Genomic DNA, 26005 nt, shown 5'->3' on the forward strand with positions numbered 1-26005 from the left:
TGCAATACTGGTGTACAAGCTTGTGATATCCATTGCTATCATAAAGTCCCCTTCTCTCCAAGTTATCTTTTCTAGTTTCCCCAGGAAGTCTTTTGTGTCCCTAGTATATGATCTTAAATTGATCACAAACTCAGATAGAAAGTGATCAATATAGATCGAAATGTGTTCCGCCAGGCTCCCTATAGATGACACAATTGGTCTGCCTGGCGGACTGAGAGCATTCTTGTGTACTTTGGGTAAATGGTAGAAACAGGGGGTGATTGGATTCAATTTTCGCAGGAATAAATACTCTTCCGTTTCTAACATCCCCTTCTCATACCATTTCCTCAGCATTTCATGACAGTCCCCAATGCTCTTTTCATATACACCTTTCTTTATTCTAGCATAAGACTTTGTTGTTCAATTGCCTCATTGCTTCTCTATTATATGCCTCCACAGTTTGCAAAACAATATTCCCCCCCTTTATCAGAAGGCTTCAAAATTAACGTGGGGTCATTTGTCAGATCTTCGATTGCCTTGTATTGTTCTCGGGTAAAGTTGCAATCACTTTTATGTCTATTTTCACAGTCACGAATGTTCATGAGGTCCTTAGTGACCCTCTCTACAAAAGTATCTACAATGTCATTTGGCATTTGAGGACCAAAAGTGGATACTGGCTTGAAGTTCGTTAAGGCGCTTCTCTGTTCAATACCCGCAAATCCAGCTGGACTTGCTTCTTCCACTGATTCTCTTTGTAGCTCCTCAAGTAACTGTACTGCTGGTACATTCCGTGCTGTTAGAATATCTGTGTCAAGAGCTCCCCGTCTCTTCTCACGCCCATCTGTTTTTTTGGGGCGTAATTTGAAAATTTTTCGCAACTTTAATTTCCTGGCAAACTTAAAAAGATCAATCCACGTTTGCGTGTATTCAATTCTCTTCTTGGGGCAAAAAGTCAATCCCAACTGTAGTACTTCCTTCTCAGTCTCTGTAAGAACACGTGGAGTCAAGTTAACAATAGTCAAATTATCGGACAATGTGTCACTCATCGTCGCCTGTTGTACTTCTTCTTGCTCCTGGTCACCATTGGGGAACCTATTCCTTCTGTTCCCATACCCCCCTCTCCTGGTTTTCCTGAGTTTCTTGGTTCTGGGGGTTTCCCCCTCATGTTTTTCTGCCATGACTGTCGGATTACTTGAAACTCCTCCTAAAAAATCCCTTGTTTTCTTCCACCACTCCCCTCTTGTTGTTGGTTCTCTTCATCCGATTGCTCTGATATGTTTGCCTCTGACTCGCTTGTTGTCGGTTCTGTGGCTGGCTGTACTGTCGTTTTTATTACGCAGTGCTTTCCTCAGGGCATCATATTTTTTAGCAAACGTCAGTATCTTGCCTGACGTATAGTCACGTTCATCCCGCTCGAATTTCTCTTGCTTGCAGGTGCGGATTTTAGCATCATAAATTTTGAGGCGTTTCTTCATCCCCTCTCTTAAAGTATCTTGCTTTGCGATATCAGTGTCCAAGCCGATTTCACTCTCTAATTTTGCAATCATTTCTTGTACCTTCTTATGATCACTCCAGGCAAATTCTATCAATATCCGCAGCATCCCTTTACTCGAATGCGCAGTATGTTCCGACCACTTTTCAAGGAGGTCTGGGTTTTCGTAAGCGGGGACTGTATATATTCTGAGCCCACGTGGGACTCTCTCCACTTCCACATAATTTTGCAGTGATGTTCCTTCCCACCACTTACGAATTTCGCGCTCATAGAGCCGTTCCAAAGCCACAAACTGGCTCGTCAGGGTAGTGGGTTTCTCTTTACTTTCTCGGGGTAAACCTCCCCCAGCCGATGGTGCTTTTTTCTTAAACACTTCCAAAGCCGTCTCGTCGCAGTCCACGTCACAGTACATTCTTTGTGTATCTCTTACACCGGTTATCTCCTAAGTTCGTATTTCGGAGATTCAGCCAACTCTCCCTACCCACGGAATGAAATCATTGAGACCGTCACCTCCTCGGTTCTTGTCATCCCTCCATTCGGTTCTATATCCGTTGTCGCGGTGCAAGGAAATAAAAGTTGCTACTCCAAGGTTGCACCGAATCTTTGCACACTCGAGTGGGTGCTCCCCAGCGGATGGTGCCCTCCGCAATATTCTCGCTACGAGGTTCCTGCGGTACTCCCCGCAAAGAAGACAAGCACTCAGGGTGGCAAGCTCAAAGGTTTTATTTCAAGAGCTCACGGTGTCCAGACGCGTTTCGGCATTCGCCTTCGTCGGTGGTAACATGGCGGTGCCGAAACGGCCGTTTTTTATGTTTGTTCGTCATAGACATTAACGGACCATCGTGTCAATCCATGATCGCCATCTTGGAACATGCATTTGGTTAGTTTACATTTACCATGAAATCATGAAACAGGATAAATCAACATATATTACATTTCAATATATATTAAATTACATTCATAAGTATTTCTTGATATGCGTTCTATCGCAAACATTTGCAGGATCAAATTATCCGCCACTTCAGCCCATAGATGGGCCATATATATATGATAAAAAGTGCGTACTCCTACGATGCCTCCCTAACTAGATGTACCTAAACATGAAGCATCTGTGTAGATGTTATGCCAAGAATCCCTCTAGGAACTAGTCTACACCTTTACCTGAGAATATAAGAATATGGGACCCCATCCTGGTCTCGAGTTGGACACTCAGTGAGGGATGTTGGACCACTGCAAGCTGGAGTGTCTGATGTAGGAACTTCAGTGCTTCTGGTCAGTGTCAACCGGAAAGTCTTGGTCTCCTGTCTTTCTCCTGTCTTTCTAAGCAAGACGTGATGAATATATACCCATAAGTCTCCCCAGGGGTCCTACCTTGCTATGTTACTGTGTCTGCCTAAAGGATGACGTTGGGCCTGAACTTTATACACAGATATTATACAGGAGATGGTAGTCCTGCTGTGCTTCTAAGAAACCTCATGCATAATGAATGTGATTCGAACTAGGGACAAACCTGCGTTCTGAATGCAGTGTCGTATCCAGGTAAAAGGTCCGTCCTGAAGAACCATTATGTATGTAAGGTAGGGAAGGATATAGATGAAAGGTTGCACTGTTACCTACACCAATCGAGGGTACCTATATGGAATATAACTGGTTCTTCACCTGAACCTGTCCACCCTCCACCTCCTGGCGCAGCGACAGTTGACCGCTTTTGACCTTCCACCCGAAGTCTGTAATGCCATCTTGGCAGCCAGGCCTCCCTCCACTAAAACAGTGTACGCCTGTCGATGGAATACATTTGTGGCATGGTGCACAGCAGAGGCTGTGGATCCCCTTTCTCCTACTCTTTTAGAGGTTCTTTTGTATATATTTTCTTTGGCCCAGCAGGGCTCTGCCCTGGGCACTCTTAAAGGCTATCTTGCTGCCATCTCTGCTTACCTTCGGCTACCAGATCAGCCATCTTTCTTCAAGGCCCTATTGTAAATAGGTTCTTTGAAGGCTTTACTCATCGCTTTCCTCCATCTCCTTACGTAATGCCCCAGTGGGACTTGAACCTGGTCCTAACCTATCTTATGTGCGCTCCCTTCTAGCCACTTCACAACTGTCCTCTTAGGCTCATCACTCTGAAGACATCTCTCCTTATTGCCATCACCTTTGCTCGCAAGGTGAGTAAGTTTCAAACTCTTTCTTCTAAGCCCCTTTCTTCTCTGTGAATCTGGACAAAGTTGTGCTTAGGACAAGACCATTCCAAAAGTGATTACACCTTTTCTCATTGGATAAACCAATACCCACCTTTTTCCACCTCCGCACCCTTCCAAGGAGAAGGAGACTCCACCGTCTGGACCCCAAACGTGCGCTGTCCTACTTGGTTCGCAGACCCTCCTCCAGGGTTGGTATTGCTGGGGTATATATTCTAAGGTAAGCAACTGTCTTTCAAATAAAGTTACTTGCGTACGATAAGGATGTATCTGTAAGAGACCTAGGTTAGTTATAGATTCCTTACCGCCCCACCCATCCTCCCTGCTCTGCAAACTGACTTCTATGGACAGGAACTCCCTTGCAGGGCCCTAGTTTTAGTGCACCAGTGGTCAGTGTCTTGCATGGCTCTGCACTTCTGGGGTGGAAAGTTGTCAGAACTGAAGTCAGCTCGCAGGGGCTGCGTCTAAATAGGCACTGCAACGTAATTCCCGCGAACATGACCCAGACGACTGCCACTGAGTCAACAGATTCCACCCACTGACGCACAGGGGTACTGTAAATCTTTCAGATCCAGTCTGACGCTCTATAAATCACCTAAGTCTCTTACAGATCTATAGTTATTGAAGGCAAGTAACTTGTTCTTCACAGCCTCAGCAGAGGTAGTTCATACCATCTACCAATTCAGCCCCAAAAAGGTGCACAGTGGTTTTGTGGATGAGGCACCCACTGCATCCACAGTTGGGGCAAGCAAACTAATCTGTCCACTTCCCCAACAACCCTTCCACCCCAAGCAGCCCACCTACCAACCCACTTTAGTATGCCCTTAGTGGAGCACAGCAACCAGGTTGTGGGTGGGATCTGACTATTCTTGCCTGGTTGGCATGGGGTTTTCTGCAGGTAGTCCAGAAAGGTTACACCTTACCCTACATTACCATTTCACCGCACCCTTCCACCTCCCTTAGAGTGACTGATAGAGCACCATTTACCTGTCTTACGACAGGAAGTGCAAGATCTATTTGCCAAAGAGGCAATCAAGGGGGTATCTGCGTTATAAGTAGGTTGTGGTTATTCCCGCAGCTTTCTGGTGTCAGAAGTCATTGTCCTATTTCAGACATGCACCCTTTAAATGCCTTCCTCCAGAAGTAGATATTCAAGACGCTGAAATTTTGTTCCAGGTATTGGAGACTGGATTGTTGTACTAGACTTGCAGGGCGCCTATTTCCATATACCTGTCCTGGTGGACTATAGGTGCTACCTGTTTGTGGTGGGAGAGAAGTGTTTCAGTTCTCTGCCTCCTTTGGTTTCACCAACACACCTCTGGTGTTCATAAAAGGGTCGCAGTAGTAGCAGCACACCTTTGGCGGTCCCACCCTCCCACAATAGAATCACTGACTGGGAATTGCACATGGACTGGTGTCAAAAAGCAGAAACATGTGTGTACCAAAGTAGGGAATGCCCACGGAAATGTGAGGTTTGGGGTGGCAGGTAGTATAGTATTAATCCTGAACCTTTAATTACTGGATTGGAGTATATGTATTAGAGTTTGCTTTTCATAAACCAAATGTACTTAATGAGAAAGGAATGAGAGCACTTTTTAACGTTTTTTGAGCTATTCGAGTGATTAGAAAGCACCAAGGAGATTGTAAATCTACTTGTAAATCCTGAGTGGAGGCAGAAGAAGACACTGAAATGCAAATTAGCGAGTATGCATGCAGATACATGTTGATATTGGTGATTTGTTAGTTTTGCATATCCTGAATAAACCCTTGAGCCTTTTAGTTTGGTTGATTACATTTGAGTTTTAGGTAGTCCACTCCTAACTTGTGACTCATATAGTGCTTAATGCAGATATTTTGTCCTCTGCAGAGTTCAATTTCTCTTTCCTGGACAGTGTTTGCTCAGATGAAGACTCTGGAAATGAGGACGTTTTCGATATGGAGTACACAGAGGCTGAAGTGGAAGAGCTGAGAAAGAATGCAGAGGTACGGGTAAAATAGTGATCCCAAGTTTAGACAACTACACGATCAGGCTGTGCTTTTGTTATACACTTTCTTACTCTGCAACTTACTAACAGCCACCAATGGTAGACTTGTGCTCACTACAACAGGTGTCTTCAAACTAGGGGGCCGACCCCCTAAAGGGTATATTTTCACAAACAAGGGGGACCCAAATAAGTACCTAAGGACCTTGGGCAATCACTTATTACAAAAAACAGTGGTCCGTAGGATTAAATTATCACAAAGACAGATGCACATATAGACTCCAATCAGTACTATATTGATTCTTGTTTTCAGTACCCAGCCGGGCCTGAAATTTTATTTCAACTATAAACTAGTTTAAAAGACCATCACAGAGGTCTAATGCAAACATTGATAGGGTACACGCCTGTACCTATCCAAAAGTACATTCCAAAAGGATTGAAAAATAGGGAAGAAAGCAAGGAAAAGAGGGTAAAGAATATCAGGCAAAAAGAACATGGGAGCCAATTGTCCCTTGCATCAATAGCATATTCGCATAGCAAGTTCAGACAACAGATTCATGTAACAATTTCAACACGATGGTAAAGTTACAGAATTTGGAAAAGTGTCGACGACGTTTCGATCCCCGGCTCCTAGTGAACTGGGATCATCATCAGGACATAAACAATGTTTTGCCTGTATGTGCTTTTTTTCTCTGCAAACGGTCCTCGCGAGTCTCTTGTGATACTAGGAGAGATTGTGGGGTGGAGGCTGATGCCTCGATGTCCTGTTATGATACGTATAACATTGTGGCCATTAGTTCCTTATCCAGCTACTGGAAATCCGCTGGAAGGGGCCAGTATACTTAAGCCAGACCGCTTGAAAGTATGCGTTTTGATATTGTTTCTTCAACGTAGAGTCAGTGCTCCTTCACTCGCAATCCGAGCGAAGAACGGGCGGTGTGCTCAATGGCAGTCCGCCGGCTTCCCGATAATGCGGAAGTAAGCGTCCTAAAGGGGGCCTCAAGATATCCCAGGGCTGCGCGCCTGGCTCTGGACAAAAAAAGCTATATGCTGTTAACAGTGCTTTGTTTGAAGCTGAAAAAATGAGCAGCAGTTAGTCGATCTGTAATGGGCCATCACTAACGTTTTTTGTCATTTATATCCCGGGTTGGTTTAAGGGGTCAAAAGAGAAGGAACACCAAATATTCTTCAAAACCCCCAACTACATTTCTAATAATCACACAATTAGTAAGGCCTGCCTGACCGGAATATTATCTTTGGCAATCATGTATTTTATTGCATTTTTAAAACTAACAACTTCAATGTTTATATATGTTTAGACCTATTTAAACATTACCAATTTAATAGAGTAATTGTGAAATTCTGAAGGGGGGCGGGGGGCAGATTTTTCATTTCGGTGGAAGGGTGCCAATAAAAAGTTTGAAGACCGCTGGACCGCTGCACTACGGTGTGCTGTGCAATCTTTCTCTTTATAAAGATAATACCTTGATACTTTATGGATGAATAGAAAATAATGTGTCTGTACAATTCTGGGTGCAAAGCATGTTTTCATATACCAAGAAATACAATAAAAAAAAGTAACAGCCAACTACTGCTTGGCTAGCTTCGCATCATTAATTCCCTGCTATCAGGAGTAGCATCATGCACACTTTGAAAGTCTTTTAACCTTTCAGCATATAACTGTTTTGTTCAGACCAAATAAAGCATGTTTTTGGGTCGAGCCTGAGTCCGCGTGCATGAGCTGCTCTGCAAGAATTGTTGTAGTGGAGTGTGGAATGGAAGCCTCACCCATTCTCAGCCCATGTTTTTCATTGGCTTGTGCCTTTGTCCTTCGTAAATGCTGGCTTCTGATTCCTTAATAAGCTTGTTAGTACCTCCTTAGTACCGCGTTTCTTCATCTGTAACCTCCCATGGCGACTGGCCCCTTTACTTCGGTTGTTACCACAACCCTGCCGCTTGCTCGTTGGCAGCCACCAACCGGAGGCCCCTACCCCACCATTTTATTAACATTGGGCCTCAGCACTCCGCACCCGGCCGCCGTAGTGCCTTTGGGGCTGTTAAAAGAATGCATACTTAACCCCAGACTACCACTCTCACAAACCAGTACTTGCCTGCAAACCATTAACTTCATTTTTCTCCATAGGAATACATTGACTGTTTTTCCTTAAATTGTTCCAAGTGTTGCGTTGTGTTATATGAAAACTTGGAAAACTGCAAATGTACCAAAAGTGAAATACTAACCGTTTGTATAGGAAATGTCTTGGTGTGATATCTAGGAATATCACACTGATTAGCAAAAGTACTCTTAAAAAGTAACGCACATCGTAATCTGAAAAGTAATTTAGAAACATTGATTTACCTGTAATTCCATCAACTGCATTTGAATCTGCGTTCAATTGTAAAACATTGCATACGATTTTGCAATGCATTTATTTTGGCTTGGTTCTAGAAATAAAATACCAAAGTACTATTTTTGATACAAACAAATTGGTCTGAGTTCAGTCTTTGAGTCTGACATAATTTGCTGCTGGAGTGTGTACAACAGATGATTTTAAATTTGGTACCCTACGGATACTGTATAGAACTAACAAACCCCCAGCAAACCCACCAAAAAAGATAAAGTTCCTAAAATCAGAACTCTTACAGTTGAGAAATAAAGAACTCCTGCAATAGAAAAGGGACAAAGAGAACCCGAAGCAAGATCTCACACTAAGACCAATCTTAGACCTCCAATTCATAAAAAAGTTCATTTGCATGCAGTATTTCAAGCTGCCGACACTACATTCTTCCACAAAAACACTCCCTATCAATTCAAACTCCTCCCTTTCGGGATAAAAGCAGCACCAAGAGTCGTCACAAAATGCCTAGCAGCAGTTGCAGCATCCCTAAGGTAGAGGAATCCACGTCTACCCCTACATAGACGACTGGCTAATAAAGGCAAATTCAAAGCAAACCTGTTAGGCTCATGTCCATCAAGTAATCAACACATGACTGAAGTTGGGTTTTTCAATAAACCACACAAAAAATCCTACAACACCAGAACAAGAAAAAAATCTTAGGAGCAAGATTAAACTCCAAGGTTGCACGGGCATACCAGACAGAAAAGAGAAAAGGATTTCCGCTGCATAACGAAATGGTTACTTACCAGTAGGAGTAGCTTTGCCGCTTAAAGCATTTCTGGATTCAGATGTGACTTTCCCACCTCCCCTATAAGGATGAATACTAGCAGGCGGGACAGGATATCACTGAAACCAAAGAACTAACATGTAAAGACAACAGAATTTAAGACATTCCCTGCAGGAAAATAGGGGAAAAAGAATCTGAAGATGGCTACCACGGACAGAAACTTCAGGGGCTATGTTTGATGCCATTCAAGGGATGGACCTAGTACCAATGATGGGTGACTCACAAAGCAGCAAAAAAAAAGACTACCTGGACACAACCACTAGATGGCGGAATAATGCACAGCATGTGAATCCAGAAAACTCTTCAAGCTGCAAAACTACTCCTACTGGTAAGTAACCATTTTGTTCCTACACATGGGCCCAACAGCCCTGGTTCACAACATTTCTTTTACTCCGTAGTTCCACATGAGAAGCTTCCCTTCACCCTTAACCACCCCACTCAGAACCATGGAAAAACAGGCAACCAAATCCCAGGGAACTCAACCTAGTAATTTGGCTCCTGAGTTTACATAATTTGATTACTCCATCTCCCACCTGAATGTATGACCATTCTCCAAGAAGCTCGTAGGCCTACTACTAGAGCATGTGTGAGAAAGTGCCTCTTTGGACATGGTTAGCCCCCACTTTTGTGCCTGGTAGTGATGTGATTTTGATTGTAGTGTACAGGGCCCCTGCCTAACGGGTCTCCTGTGCCAGTGCTTTTTCCCCTAAAAGCGTATCCACAATTAGTACCTCTGTCCCTGTAAGTCCCAGTAAGTGGTACCCTGGGTAGCTATGGGGTTGGAGGGGAAGAGGGTGCCAATGGGGCCGGGGACAACATGGTTGGGAGACTTCTCACAGGCAGGCCACTCAGTCTTGGGAGCCAAGCTCCTAGAGTTAGGGTGAGGGCAAAGGGGATCCCAGGTTGGAACCAAGTCCACCCCATCAGGGGCACAGGGACGGGTGGGTGCAGGGTGCTCCGGATGTGTCGGGAGCCCAATGCTCCTCTATGAAAGATGTCGGGCATGGAAAGACTGCAGACTGGAGCCAGAAGACTGGATAAAGGGAACCGACGACAGGAGTATACAGAGTTGCTGGACACCAGGACACCATCGGTCTGACCCCTTAGGACTCTGAGCTGTGGGTGCTGGGAATCCTTTCGTGTCTGGTTCTTCTCACCAGTTCCGATTGCAGGGGACCCTTCAGAATGAGGCTGCAGGTGTCAAGGCGAAGGTCGGTGAAAGTTATGCAATGCTGGAACACAGGTCAGGATCGCCAGGGGACTTTGCTTGGGTGTTTGGCCACTCAAACTCTAGCCGTGGGCGTCTGTTGCAGAGTGATGACACGCAGATCCGGCTAGATCTGAAGTCCTTGCTCCAGTTGGTGTTTGACAAATCTGGTGTTAATGGGAGATCAGAGTTCTTTAGGAAGGCAGGACAGTTTCCATTGGTTTTTGGTGGTTGCTGGCTGCAGGACACGCCGGTTTTAGCTTGCAGGAGACAGGCCGGTAGGGCCAACGCAGTTGTCATCGCCTCCTCTTCTGCAGCACGGCTCTTCAGTTCTTCTTGTCGATTGAATCTGAAGAGGCAAGGTTCAGGGGTGCCCTAAAACTAGATTTAGGGGCGTTACAGGGGTGTGCAGTGTGGGACCAAATGGGTTCCTTCCCAGGAGTGTTTACACCCTGGTATGCCACCCTCGAGTGAGAGGGTGCATAGGTGGGGACTGAGATGGCCTTCACTTCGCCTCCCCCACATAAGGGGTGTGGTTGGTAAAGTTGGGCACACCTCCCTAGGTTTTCCCGCCATTTCTTGCACCCAAACTGGGGGGTTGCAACTGGTGGGCACCAGTTGCTGATGGCAGTAAAAGGCTGGGGCCAGCTAACCAAAGCAGCAGGCCTTTGAAGCTCTCCTCAAAGACCCTGCCCATCCTGGGGGAGGAGGCATGACAACTCTGCCCAGGATGTACTTCGTTTCCAGACTCAGACCATAGGCTCTCTACCCAGGGGTTATAGAAACGTGTCTGGTGGTGGCAGATGGCGAGGAGCCAGTCGGGAACCACACCAGGATTCGTCGTTTTTCAGGGGTCATCTCAGATGCCCCAAGTGCATTATTCATTAAATTCCACACTGGCATCAGTGTGGGTTTAATGTGCTGACACGTTTGATAGCCACAGGTATAAGTGCGCTATATAAATTGCAATAACATACCAAACTTCCCAGACTTCAGTAAAGGCATCATGTAACTGTGGAGTTCGTGTTGACCAACTCCCAGCCCATGCATTCAAAATGGCTTTTCTGCACTAACAATTTCTGTGAATGGCACAGACACTTTTGGGGCATATTGCACTTGCAGCTATGCCCTCACATGGGTATGGTGCACCCGGCTTATCTGAAAAAAACCGGTTAGTATTCGAATCCTTAACTTAGAATATCCCCAGGTGTCAGACTGGATCCGGAAACATTTGCGTAGCAGTACCCCTGCGCGTCTGCGGCTCCCCGTCCGTCGTCTGCGTCATTGGCGCCGGGATGACGTCGCCGGAGTACTTAGATGCTGTCCTCGAGCGCTGAAGTCTTCTCCTTTATTCCGCACCAGCAAGCGCTGAAAAAGTAGTACCCATAGTCAATTTTTGACTAACTTTTTCAATCCTTTTGATCATCTTTCGGAGTCTATCGACGGTGCCGGTAGGGATGCCCGGGTTCAAACCCTGCTTCTATTGTAGCCGACTGATGTCAGTTACCGACCCCCCCCCCCCCATCGCCGGTGCCTTCACTGTCTGGGCCCTTAACACGACGACAAGTCCTGCTCCGACTGCCGGGCCTTGACGTCCAAAGCTAGACTGGAGTGGTCCCGCAAGCGACTCGAGCTCCGACAGTCAGCCCCGTGCCGCTCTAGGTCCCAGTCCGGAAGGAGGTCGAGGGACCGGTCACGGGGCCGGAGTCACCACAGTTCAGGGAGTCGTCATCAGTCTTCGGGCTCGAAGTCCTCCGGTAAGAGGCACAAGAAGTCAGAGGCGACATAGTTCTTCTGACTCCCCCCGACGCTCGCACGACGCGGCCAGGGGTTCCGGCGACACCGCTCCGCCGGAGCGCAGGCGTCGCGGCCTGCTCCATATCTGCCGGTCCCTGGGCAGAACACGACGCCGGAGGAGATCTAGGCCTTCCTCATGGCCATGAGGTCGCTCACTCCTCCGTCTGGTCTTCCACGGCGCCTTCGGGCCAAGCAGCCCCGACTGGGTCCCCACGCGGGCTGGGTGCTTCGGCCCCGGCGCCCTCGGGGACTTCGGTCCCTACGCCGCAGGGTCCTGTTGGATCCGGTTCCGGATCCGGGTCGTTGCTGGTCGACCTCATGACCTCGCGACGCCGGCCCCCAGGGTGTCGCCTCAGGCGCCGTCCCCGGACGACGTCGACCCCGGGCCTACCCTCGATTCGGATCGGAGCGGCGCCACTAGGCGCCATATTCGACGCCGCTAGGAGAATTTTACTTCTACGACCCGGCCCCATCCTTTGACCCTGGATATCAGGAGATGGGTGGCGAGGAGGATTGGGATGGGTCCGAGGACCCTCTGGCACGTGAGTGCCAGTCTTCTCAGGACTGGGCAGGTGAGCTAGGGGAGGCCAGTGGTCTGGACACCTCCCCAGACACTGGTTTTGTCTCCCCTCGTACCGTGGCTACAGAGGTGGGGGCTGCCTATAGTGTGGTGCTGACGTGGGCTGCCAAGGCCTTGGGCCTAGTGCTCCCTGTCACGGCCGTGAGGACTAACCTCCTCACTGAGGTCCTTAAACCGCAGGCAAGCTCAGCTGAGCCTCTGCTGCCGTTTAATGAGGCCTTGTCAGACGTTCTTCTGGGCACTTGGTCCAAGCCTGCTACAGGTTTGCCTGTAGATGGGAACGTGTCCAGGTGCCACCGCCCGGCTCCGGGCGACCCTTGCTTCCTGTCCACCCACCCCACCCTGAGAGCCTGGTCATCCAGGCCTCTAACTCCCAGACTGCATTCCCGACGGCTCCCCCGATCGGGAATCCAAGAGGTACGAACAGTATGGTAAAAAGATGTTCTCCTCAATTAGTTTGGGGCTGCGGTCAGTTAACACTGCGTGCCTCTTGGGCCGTTACAACCTCTCTGTGGGACATGGTCGCGGACGTGCTGCCACAATGTCCGGAGGGGTTCTGGACTAAACTCACCCAAGCCCTTGTGGAGGGTCGAGATGCGGCACGGTATTCCATCCGGTGTGGGCTGGACACCACGCACTCGCTGGGCATAGCGATGGCTACGACGGTGGCGATTCGTCGCCACGCCTGGCTGGGGTCCGCCAACTTTTCGACTGATGTCCAAAACACCCTTATGGACATGCCGTTTGATGGCCGTCGCCTCTTTGGCGACAAGGCAGACAGTGCGCTTGAGCGCTTTAAGGACTCCCAGTCTACGGCCATGTCCTTGGGCCTCTCGGCCCCGCGCCAGCAGTCTGTTGCCTTTCGCTCCTTTCGTGGCCAAGGAAGGGGTGCCCCACATGTCCTGCCAGCCACGGCCCGCAGAATAACATCCAGCGCGGTGGTGGATGTGGTAACTGCTGTGGCGGCAGTCGGGGACAAAGGCGAGGTCAGTCCACACCTACCCCGGCAGCATTCGCCTCAAAACCCTCCTAGTCCGTGCTTTTCGGCCCATGTGACGCCAGTGGGGGGCAAGGTTCGCCATCACCTCCTCCACTGGCGCACTGTCACATCTGACAGGTGGGTGCTGCAAATCGTCTGAAGGGGCTACTCCCCCCCCCCCCCCCCCTTCGAGGCGACCCCTCCAGCCATGCCACTGCAGTACCACCGTGTGTCTGGGGATCACTTGAATCTTCTGCGGGAGGAAGTTATGGCGCTCTTGGCCAAGGGGGCCATCAAGCGCGTTCCTGGGCCAAAAGTAGGGTGTGGTTGTTACTCCCACTACTTTCTGGTTCCCAAGAAGGGCAAAGGGGGCCTGCGCCCTATCTTGGACCTGCGGAACGTCAACGGCTTCCTTCGGAAGGAGAAGCTCAAGATGCTGACTTTGGCTCAGGTCTTAGCTGCCTGGACGAGGTAGACTTGATGGTAGCGTTGGACTTGCAGGACGCTCATTTTCACATCCCCGTCCTGCCGGCCCACCGGCGTTACCTGCGGTTCACGGTAGGCCACGAGCATGTTTACCGTGCTCCCCTTCGGCCTTACCAGCGCCCCACGGGTGATCACGAAAGTGATGGCGGTGGTCGCAGTTCATCTGCGCAGGTTAGTGGTTTCAGTCTTCCCCTTACCTAGACGACTGGTTGTTAAAGGCGGGCTCGCCCCAGACAGTCGTCAGCCACCTCCAGACTACGGCCAACCACCTGCACCTGCTGGTGTTCTCCATCAATGTGCCGAAGTCACACTTGTGTCCCTCTCAGAAATTCCTCTTCATCTGAGCAGTTCTAGGCTCAGCGCAGTTTCGGGTTTATCCTCCTGAACAGTGGGTTCGGGATATTCAGGCTCTGATTCCGATCTTTCAGCCGTTATTCCGAGTCTCGGTCAGGTTGACGCTGTGGCTCCTGGGGCTGATGGCCTCCTGCATCCTTCTGGTGCATCAAGCCAGGTGGCGGATGCGGGCTCTTCAGTGGGACCTGAAGTTTCAGTGGGCCCAGCATCAGGGCAACTTGTACGACCATGTCTTGATCTCGGAGGGCACTGCAAGACAGTTGCAGTGGTGGCTCAAGGACCGCGATTGGGTCAGCGGCAGATCCTCTCCTTACCCCAACCGGAGCACGTAGTTGTGACTGACGTGTCCCTCCAGGGCTGGGGGGCCACATGGGAGAGGCGGAGATCAGAGACCTCTGGTCTCCGGTGGAGTCCCGGCTCCACATCAACCTTCTGGAGCTGCGGGCGATCCGGCTTTCACTGAAGGCATTCCTCCCCTCTGTCCGGGGGGGTGTAGTGCAGGAGTTCACGGACAACACCACCGCCATGTGGTACTCCAACATGCCAGGAGGCTCTGCGCCCGTGGCAGTGGCTGGGACATCAGGGAGTGACCCTGGTGGTTCAACACCTAGCAGGTGCCCTGAATGCCAGGGCGGACTAACTCCGCCGTCTGTGCATGATGGATCACGAATGGCGTCTGAACTCGGACGTGGCGCAAGGCCTCTTTCAGCAGTGGGGAGAGCCTTGGTTAGATCTATTCGCCACAGAAGAGAACGTGCAATGTCGTCAGTTCTGCGCGTTGGAATTTCCAAGGCAGCACTCGCTCGGAGACTCTTTTCGTCACGAGTGGAGCTGCGGTCTGTTGTACGCCTTTCCGCCTATACCACTTCTGCCCAGAGTGCTGAAGATCAGACTCGACCGGGCCCAAGTTATCCTTGTGGCTCCGGACTGGGCACGAAGATACTGGTATCCCGAGCTACTGAGCACGTCTGTTGATCCCCCCCCCCGATTCGTCTGCCTCTTCAGGAGGACCTTCTGTCGCAGCAGCAGGGGACGGTCCTCCAGGTTGAACAAATTTGTGGCATGGTGCAAAGCAAAGGCTGTGGATCCCCTTTCTGCCCCTCTTTCAGAGGTTCTCCTCTTTCTTCTCTCTTGCCCAGCAGGGCTCTGCTCTGGGCACTATCAAGGGCTACCTCTCTGCCATTTCCGCCTTCTTAAGGCTCCCTGATCAGCCCTCTTTGTTGAAGTCCCCAGTTGTAAATAGGTTTTTGAAGGGCATCACTCATGTTTTCTCCTGTTCCTTTCGTGATGCCTCAGTGGGACTTGAACCTTGTTCGTTTTTTATTTATTTATTTTTTTTTTTTTACTCCTCTCACCGTGTCAAGTCTTTGTGGAACATTTACAGCCTTACTATCTCTCTATGGGCCACCAGGCTGACCACACTTTAACTTGGGTCGCCAGACCTCCTCCCCTTTAGTACCGGGGACATGGTGTAATCATTGGAGTGTCCGGATCATTCTTAAGTTCCTTCCCCACCTTAAGTTCCTTCCCCACCTTAAGTTCCTTCCCCACCTTATTAGAGGGTGCCAGATGTTAGACGGCTTCTCCTCTGCCCTTTCATATTCCAACCGGGCCATATTGAATGATGCATTTAGCCAGTCCTCGCTACTCAGGGGAGGGGGGGGGCTCATACAAATTTCCCTCCTTGCTAGTAGGATCAAGTAGAGAAGGAGCCCTCTATCTTTCAAAGTAACTGTCTGATAGAACGCCCCATCATCCCCAAATATGATCAATCATCCCGAAATATGATCAAGGAGGAGTTCACATTAATCACAGTGCTGAAAAGACCTGACAATACCTGACCTATCTCTTTCCAATATTTCTCCAGCTCTTTACAATCTACAAACATATGAATGTCATCCGCCATCACTTCATGGCACCTCTGGACATTGTGGTGGAGGGACAGGGGCACATTTCCCTATTTTATAGGGGGTATAGTAGAGCCTATTAGTTACAAAGAAGTGGTTCTTTTTCAGGCAGGCAGGCTTAACATATTTATATAAGATCTTCAAAGATGTTTCAAACATGCCCTCTGCCTGTGTTGCCAGTGGAGAATTGTTCCATACCTCCTCAGCCGGTGGTGTCTCCATATCTTCACCCTTTAAAAGCTGTTGGTACCATACCGAATTTCCTTTACAATAGGTATGGATGATTGACTGAGTCTTTCTACTACCTCGTTGCTCCGCATCTCTCCCCGTTCCGCTATGTGCCAAGACACCAATTGAAGGTACTTAAACCTTGAAAGATGATTCCCTACCTTCACCTTCAAATACTCCCATGGGTGTATCCCTTTCTCATCCATTAAATCTTTCCATTTCAAAATTCCAGCTTTTCTGATGGGCATTGCCAGGGCTCTTTCAGACAGTCCGGAGTACCGGGCGAATCCCAGATTGGAGAGGATTCCGAGTAATACCCAATCCTACTACTTATCCTTACCCTGTACCAGGTCTCTAGGGCTGTTTTTAATATCTTTAATCGCACCCTCTTGAAAAATCCTGGAGATCCAAATTTATACATAAATTCATCCTTTTCCCCCATCCACTCTCACCATTTCTTGCAACAATCTGCCCCAGGGTGAATCAGGTCTAACGAGTAGCATACGTAGGCTCTTAAATAGCCAACTCAAATCATGCCTGCAGGAAGGAGCCCTAAAGTGACTTAGTGGTTTTCTTTGCAATGTTTATTTCATATGTATCCTGGGTTCTCACTCACATGCCGTGGCATTATAATATTTATGAATTTGAGAACATTCCCTTTATAGAGTAATGCTACAATTAAGTAACTTTCCCTTTTTCAGTCTTAGTGGAATCCCAAGTTACCCGTTTTTTAACAACTTTGTGCTGACTTTTTTATTTGAGGTATCATTCTAAAGAAATTGTATAGATTTACTTCTTTAAACATCTGTTATTATTGCATTAAGTTCTATTTAGCATGGAAAACAAGCTGTTTCTTTCTTGCAGAATGGAGCACTGCCCCATTCCTATCGGCTTATCAGTGTTGTGAGCCACATCGGAAACAGCTCATCTTCTGGTAAGATGCCCAGTTTAAGTAGCCAATAGTATTGGTATTTGACCCATCTGCCCACTGCATTCTGGTACTAAAGTCACATGAAGTGTTCACATATTTCCGTCTTACAGCACTGATGTATAGCACTTATTTTGTCATAAAATAAACAAATACTAGAGTAACTCCATTACTTCATTTCACAGCCCCAGTGAAATGTATGCAATATTAAGAGGAAAGTCTTGGAGTAGATGCCTTAACACTTTACAAGCTTAGAAGCTAGGCAGACTAGTCTGAAAGTGAAATAACCGTTGCCTGGTCTGCTGCTTTTGCAGCTGTTCCTATAACATTTGTACTCTCGTCCTTGTAGTGGGAACTGTTTAGTAGAGGGGAAGATGTGAGTGTCTCACCATTAAAGGTTGCTGTTGGACTAAAAATAATAGTCACTTTTATGAATTTCCAGGACATTCAGGCATAATTGTGGTAAGATGAGAAACTGAATAATGCTGCATCTGTGTTTTATCTTGCTGAAAATGTTTCTCCACATAGGTGACCGAAACAGATAAATGTGTATGAGCTGGCATACAGAGTATAACTTGAAGATGGGAGTAGCTTAGATGGCAACTATACAGAATAAGTAATTTAATCAGGATTTTGTTTTTAAACTGTGAACATGGATTCCACCTGTTAACTGATACCGCAAAATATCCAGTTAGCAGGAGGGTTGCATTGCTTGTTTACTGGTGGATGAAGCCTCAAATGTTTAACTTTGGTTTTCAAAACCCATTAGGCAAAGAAAAATAACGGTCGAGCATCAAGGTTTTGAAATATTCACTCTCCCAGAATTTGGATTCAGCAAAGATAGACACTTATCTGCTGAATCAAAATTCAGTTTAGTGTGTGAGGTTTCTTTCAGACCAGTTAATAGCTTAAACACACTAATCTCATTGAGACCTCTAGCTGCAGATTCCTTACCTCTGAACTTCCCAGGCTGCAGACTGGATCCAGAAGATTTTTTCTTCGAGTAATACCCCTGCGTGCCGGTGATAATCGCTCTTTTCCGCGTGACATCTGCACCATAGTGATGTCTGTCGCCTTTATAGGCACCACCTCTGCTCGCTGACGTCCGTTCTTTACTTTCCAAGCAAGCCAGTGCTGATCCGGGTAGGGAGCTACCCACTTTTACTTTTTTACAGGCTTTTTTCAACGTTTTGTCAACTCCTTTTTGGTGTGAAGGCTTTTTTCCACCATGTCTAATAAGACTTATGGTTTAAAACCACGCAGCTCTGGTCAACGTGCCATGTCTGTGACTGACCCAGTCCTGGTTTGCCTCTGGTGCCTGGAGTATGACCACGACTTGAAGACATGCTCCAGCTGCGAGGCCATGGCTCCGAAAGCTTTGAGGGAGTGTTCTCTAAAGTGGCTTGCCACCTGGCGCTCTGCACCACATTGCTCTCCTTGGAGGGTCTCTTGCACAGTCCCTGTTGAGAGGAAAGTCCAGGTGTCGAGTAGATCTGTTAAGAAGCATAAACATAAGTCAAAGCATGGTTCAACCTCGCCCTGTCAGTTGGCTGATGCAATGGATGAGTCTTGGCATTCTAGACCTTGCTCCACTGAACCTCCGCCTGGGTCAGCTTTGCGCTTCCCTGCCTGTCCGGTCGACCTAGCAATCCCCGCCCCATTTAAGAGGGCTAAATCTGTTTCTGCGCCAGTGGCGCTGGCCCCGATGACTATAACCCCCAATGAATCTGGTGATGTATTTGTGCCATTGCGACCTTCCTCAACACCTAGACTCATGACCGCAACAACCCCATTTCTGATCCCAGATGAACTTGGTCAGAGATAGATATATGGATAGAGAGAGAGATGGATATAGAGAGAGAGATGGATATAGAGAGAGAGATGGATATAGAGAGAGAGATGGATATAGAGAGAGAGATGGATATAGAGAGAGAGATGGATATAGAGAGAGAGATGGATATAGAGAGAGATGAATATAGAGAGAGAGATGGATATAGAGAGAGAGATGGATATAGAGAGAGAGATGGATATAGAGAGCGAGATGGATATAGAGAGAGAGATGGATATAGAGAGAGAGATGGATATAGAGAGAGGGATGGATATAGAGAGAGGGATGGATATAGAGAGAGGGATGGATATAGAGAGAGGGATGGATATAGAGAGAGGGATGGATATAGAGAGAGGGATGGATATAGAGAGAGGGATGGATATAGAGAGAGGGATGGATATAGAGAGAGGGATGGATATAGAGAGAGGGATGGATATAGAGAGAGGGATGGATATAGAGAGAGGGATGGATATAGAGAGGGGGATGGATATAGAGAGGGGGATGGATATAGAGAGGGGGATGGATATAGAGAGGGGGATGGATATAGAGAGGGGGATGGATATTGAGAGGGGGGGATGGATATATGAGAGGGGGGGATGGATATATGAGAGGGGGGGATGGATATATGAGAGGGGGGGATGGATATATGAGAGGGGGATTTGTTTAGTCCCAAATCGTTTAGTCTCAAAACATACTTTATTTGAACCCATTATGATTGCATTTGAACACGGGACGGACGCAAGCCCACTGGGGCTCAATTGGTTAAATATAGGAAGCTTGAAACTCCTCCTTCAAGTTCAAACAAAACTTTATTGAAATAACCATGATTGAAAATGTAAGGATCATATAATGAACTTATCTGGATTTAAAGTTTACTATTGAATATTGTATCAATGAAATGAGGGCACTGTTTGAAATAATCGAAAAAATCGAACTAAGTGAGATGAATGTATTTTGCTTCCTAAATTGATGACCTTGGTGCATTTATGTAAATATGAGAAAATACCAAGGGTTGGGCAACTAAGGTTGGTTCAAACTCATTTTGGCACATGTATAACGTATTAAGTTGCAGCTACAAAATGGCCGCCATGTTTCCGATGTGTTTGACACTTGTGGTGATTCATACACTGTATAAAAAAAAGCACGTAACTGAGTGACGTTTTAAACGTGAGCAAGCCTCATGGCGTATCGCGTTGTTTCCTGCTAATAAAATTCACTTATGCACCAGCATCCTGAGTTGTCCGGGTGCGTTCTTGTTTATGGACTAACGTTGCAAAGGAAAAATATATGCAATTGCAGCCTAATAAACACCAGAGCTGAATCATGCTGTAAAGAATTCCCACCGTACATGAATAACCTGCATTATAAACAGCAAAATTTGTTTAGAAACTGTTTTAATGCTTAGAAAGCAGTAGAAGTTCTCATAAAACACTGAAAGCATAGAAAGCTCCGAGGCTGCATTGCAAATACACAGTCTAAAAAGACTGAAAAGCTAACCTGTAGCTGTATAGCAATAAACTGACACCATGCCTTTAAGGCACTCATGACCCCCAGCTTCCCATCATGCCTCAGGAGTGACAGTTAGGTAAGTTGTTCTTTCCAGCTCCTTCTGGAAGGATCCTGGCAACACAGCTCCACTCTTTTCTGATTTCTTCAGAAAATCTTTTCACTTTTGACAACTTTTATTCCTTACTTCGACGTTTTTCATCTGTAGAAGTGAGAGGCTGTCTTTTTTTTTAGACCGGGTTGGGCATTTTTATCATCTTAAAATGCCTTCTCTTTTTGACGCTTGCCCTTCTTGTGGTAAAAAGGCCAAAACAGACTCTCATGGAGTCTGTATTCTTTGTCTACCTGAAGATCATGATCCGAAGACCTGCCCTCACTGCCAGAACCTGTCCAGAAGAACTTTGAAGGACAAGAAAAGAATTCCCATTTATGGCCTGGCAGATAAGTCCTCTAGAGGAAGGTCTCCAGTAAGGAAGAGCTCCAAGAGGCCTAGAACATCTTCTAAAAGTAAGTCCTCGCGTCCTTCTGCTTCAGTGTCTGGCTCGGCGCTGAGAGAAGATCTTCAGGTGGGTCATTTATCGAAGAAACGACCTCGACAGCGGGCTTGCCGCGGAGAAAAGGTATGTCGTCGACTTCGTCGATTCAAGACCCTCCGCCGTGAACTCTGCGACGATCGGCGTCGAGGGACAAGACTCCGTCGTCGTCAACCCGGCGGCGATCGACATCTAGGGGCAGAGACCCTCCGCTGTCGTCAACCCGGTGACGATAGGCGTCTAGGAGCAAGGACCCTCCGCCGTCGTCATCTCGACGACGATCGGCGTCGAGGAGTGTCACCCCTCTGCCGTTGTCAACCTGGCGACGATCGGCGTCGAGGAGCAAAACCCCTCCACCATCCTCAAAGCGGCGACAATCGGCGTCCAGGTGCAAAGACTCTGCGTCGGCAAGGCGTTCGGCGTCGAGGGCATGCTCTCTACTGTCATCGCAGTCCCATCAGCGATCGACGTTGAGAACAAGGACCCCTCTGCCGTCAACTCTGCGACGATCGGTGTCGAGGATGAGATCGTCGTCGCCTCGACGGCGTTCGGCATCGAGGGCGAAAAAAATACCTCCGCCGCCTCGCAGACCTTAGACGTCGAGAGTGGATACAGCTCCGCCGTTGTCTAGAGGACACTCTGCGTTGAGAGAGAGCAATCCTCCGTCGGCTTCTCAACGCCGGTCGACGTCGAGGCAGCACTCCCTTGCTTATCATCTGCACCAGTCGCCGCTGAGACGGCGTTCGACGTCTAGCAGACGGCAGGAGCCTAGATCAGCATCTGAAATGCATGCAGGTTCGACATCGAGAGCACGTTCGACGTAGAGACAGTCCTCTGTGAGGTCTGGGGATGGATCAGTGGTCCTGGTGACTGAGTCAGCATCACGCCATTCGTCCTCTCATTCTTCCAGGAGGGCTTCTGCAAGATCAGCCACTCCGGAACCTGCTACACACGTCCGCAACTCCCCTTCAAGACCTCCTGCTGCAGTTCAGTTGTCCCCAAGATGGCAGCTACCCTTAAGTCACTGGCGGGACACTGGAGCATCAAAGCGAATGCAGGAGTATGCCAGCTCTGTGCATAGGTCTCCTCTTCAGAGGCTGGTGGACAGAGTGAGCTCTCCTAGACACAGGCAGGATAGGTCTCCAGAGAAAAGGCACTACAGATCGCGTTCTCCGAGACGTGAGGAACGCACAGACACATGTGAAAGGAGGCGTAGTGCACACCGACTAAGTAGAACACCATTACTTCCTCCACTTCCCCTACCCGGTCCTCCAGGAGGGATTACTCCCCCCACACTATCGGACAGCCCGATTTCCAGGGTCTCTCTCATAGATGACATTAGCACCTACCATGAGTTTCTGCAGAGAGGTGCACAGAAGCTCAATATTGAGATGTCTGTCCCGCAAGTCACGACGACAGTGATTTTCGAGACTTTCCTTTAGAAGACCGCATCTCAACCTTTGCTTCCATTGGTTCCTGGGATCCTTGACCCAGTCATGGACACATTTTTAACTCCAGCAATCATTAAAGCGGTGCCGGCTCGCCTCTTCAAGAAATATAAGCCGGCTGCCTCCGATCCGGACTTCGTCAAGACGGATCCTCCTGCAGACTCAGTCTTTGTGGCCGTGGCGAAGAAGACGCATGCTGTTTCGGCCACTTCTTCTGTTCCACCAGATAAAGAGAGCAGGTCCCAGGACTCATGGGGTCGCAGGGCCTGCACTTCTGCTGCTGCATCCCTTAAAGTCTCCAGCACGGCTGCGTTGCTTGGCAGGTAAGAGCTCTCTGGGACTGTTTGGAGCGTTTCAAAACCAAGCTCCCAAAGGAAGACCAAAAGGATTTCGCTGAAATAGTTACAGAGGGATCTTTGGTGGCTAACCAAATGATAAGCACAGCGGCAGATGGTGTGGTGCTATCCGCGCACTCCTACGCGCATGGGATATGCACCAGGATATCGGCCTGGTTGTGATTAATTGGACTGAAGCCAGGTGCACAGCAAAGAATCCTAAACCTCCCGTTCTCTGGCTCTTCTCTCTTCGGCACGCACGCTGACGAAGAGATGACTAGGATGAAAACAGAGTTGGAAACTGTCAAAGCGGTTGGGTTGGAGAAGAAGGAATTTAAGCGCCGCTACAAATCCAACCAGCGCAAGGGGCCTCAACAGAGGGTTCAAACCCCTCAGTGGTCCCAGAGCAAGAACCAGGGGAAAACCCAGTTTCGAGGAGGAAAGCCCAACAGAGGTAGAGGTGGTCACCAACAGCAGTCCTCTACCACGGCGAGAGGTGGAAAGTCATGAACACTGGCTTCCTCCGCCACTGTGGCCCACTCCAATGGGAGGAAGTGCTTTTCAACATCTAGCAGAGTGGGCCAGCATCACAGGAGATCGATGAGTGCTGAATATACTACGCAATGGATATGCGCTACGTTTCCGTACGCTTCCAAATGACATACCACCAAAAAAGTCTCGTCCTCATCAGTTAAAGTTGCTTCGAAAAGAGGTGAGAGCTCTTCTCCAAAAGCAGGTGATAGAGGAGGTTCCGCCCTCTCAAAGAGGAAAAGGAGTTTACTCCAGATACTTTCTTGTCCCCAAAAGAGATCAGGAAGACAAGTTTCGACCGATCCTGGACCTTCGTCTGCTGAACAAGGTCATAGTGAAGTAGAGGTTTTGCATGTTGGCCCTTCACCAAATATGTCCACATCTGCAAGTAGGGGATTGGATGTGTTCGGTGGACCTCCAAGATGCGTACTTCCACATCTCCATTGCCAAACGTCATCAGAAGTACCTGTAGTTTGTGGTTGGACACAAACATTATCAATACAAGGTCCTGCTCTTTGGTCTGAAGTCTGCTCCGTGAGTCTTCACCAAATGCATGGCAGTGGTGGCAGCTTTTCTTCACAGAAAAGGCCTTCATCTATCCATACCTGGACGACCGGCTACTGAAAGGTCCATCCTCGCGGCAAGTGAGACACGACTTCCAGTTCGGTCTAAAACAGCTGCACGACTTCGGGCTGCATGTCAACATGGAGAAGTCAGTGCAGCAACCTACCCAGTCCATCCACTACCTCTGCTCCGTTCTAGACACAAGCGTGGGAAGAGCGTATCCTTCGGAGGAGAGACTGTCTTCAATGAGACCAAGGTGCAGACTTTTGCTCCAGGTGCAGAATCCAATAGTCCGGCAGGTGGCATCCCTACTAGGATCCATGGCGTCCTGCATCTTTCTCATTCCCAACGCCAGGCTGAGGATGCGTCCTTTGCCGCATACCCTGGAGGACCAGTGAGATCAGTCAACAGGTCGCTGGGAGGATCAGATCTCTCTCTCCCCCCAAGCGGCGAGATCCTCCCTCTCATGATGGACTCAACAGCGGAACCTGATGGTGGGAATCCCTTTTCACCAGCCACTACCAGTGCAATCGGTGGTGGCAGACGCGTCTCTGCAAGGCTGGGGGGGAGCACACATGGGGTTTCAGATACAAGGACGGTTGTCAGCAAAAGAACAGCCCTACCACATCAATATGCTGGAGCTTCGAGCAGTCCATCTAGCTCTGAAGGCCTTCCTGCCGGCAATAGAGTCCGATTCGGTCCTGGTCCAGACTGACAATACGACGACCATGTTCTACCTGAACAAGCAGGTTGGAACTCGGTCGCGTTCTCTCTCCCTGGAGTCACAAGCGATCTGGCACTGGCTGCTCGCCCGGAACCTCTCGGTGGTGGCGGTGCATTTTCCAGGAGAGCTAAATATCAAGGCAGACGCACTCAGCAGGCACTTCGAAGATCAGCCAGACTGGGTGCTGCACGACGAGGTGGTGGCAGATCTTTTTCATCGTTGGGGTCATCCGGAAATAGATTTATTCGCGGACGAAGAAAGCACGAAATGCCACGCCTTTGCGTCCAGATTCCACAGTCCAGGTGCAAGGGGAATGCTCTTTTGATGGACTGGTCAGGGACATTTGCCTACGCCTTTCCTCCTCTGCCCCTGATCCCGAAGTTGGTGTCCAAGCTACTCCGATCCAGCATGACCATGATTCTGATAGCTCCAGACTGGCCACGGCAGTGGTGGTACCCGGACCTTCTTCATCTGTCGGTACTTCTAATCAGGAGACTACCTTGCAGGCCGGACCTGCTGACCAAGATGGATGGGAGGATTCTTCATCCCAACCTTCCCTCACTGTGCTTGACAGCATGGCTCCTGAGGTCCTGCAATACAGACATTTAAAACTGCCTCCTGATTGCATGCATATTTTGAAAGAAGCGAAAAGACCCTCCACAAGAATGTCTTACGCGTTTAAGTGGAAGAGTTTTTTTCTGTGGTGTAGAGAACATCACTTTGATCATTCGAAGGGGCAGGAGGATGCCATTCTCCCTTACCTTCTGTACTTGCCAAGATCTGGTCTAAAGTATGCTTCTATCAGAGTGCATTTATCTGCCATTACGGCGTTCAGGAAGTTGCCTAGTCAGCCCTCTTTTTTACAGATGCAGGTGGTCAAGGACTTCTTACAGGGGTTGAAGAAAGGGTATCCCCCTGTTCGAAACCCTTCTCCTCCGTGGGAGTTGAACCTGGTTTTATCAAAGTTGGTGGGCCCTCCTTTTGAGCCAATCCAGAGCTTCCTTGCAGCATTTGTCTTGAAAGGCAGCTTTTCTGGTAGCCATTACATCAGCGTGCAGAGTAAGCGAGATCCAAGCGCTGTGTACCAATAAGCCTTACACTGTTTTCCACCATAACAGAATAGTCTTGAGGGTGCATCCTTCTTTTCTCCCTAAGGTGGTGTCTGATTTCCATATCAATCAGTCCATTTTCCTGCCATCTTTTTTCCCTAATCCAGCTACTCCGGCTGAGCGGTCG

The 26005-nt window shown here is 48.4% G+C and overlaps 1 protein-coding gene across 2 annotated transcripts in view; it reads left to right on the forward strand.

Moving 5' to 3' along the window:
• The window catches only part of USP37 (ubiquitin specific peptidase 37), a 391659-nt gene that overhangs the window by 320303 nt on the left and 45351 nt on the right, over positions 1 to 26005 (forward strand). For both annotated transcript variants that reach the window (XM_086954456.1, XM_086954457.1), the window contains exons 21-22: positions 5534 to 5649; positions 17237 to 17306. In XM_086954456.1, the coding sequence (XP_086810582.1) occupies positions 5534 to 5649; positions 17237 to 17306 (186 nt within the window). The remainder of the gene's footprint in view (positions 1 to 5533; positions 5650 to 17236; positions 17307 to 26005) is intronic.

Source organism: Lissotriton vulgaris, chromosome 2_1 (assembly GCF_964263255.1).
Source record: "Lissotriton vulgaris chromosome 2_1, aLisVul1.2, whole genome shotgun sequence".
Lineage (NCBI taxonomy): Eukaryota > Metazoa > Chordata > Amphibia > Caudata > Salamandridae > Lissotriton > Lissotriton vulgaris.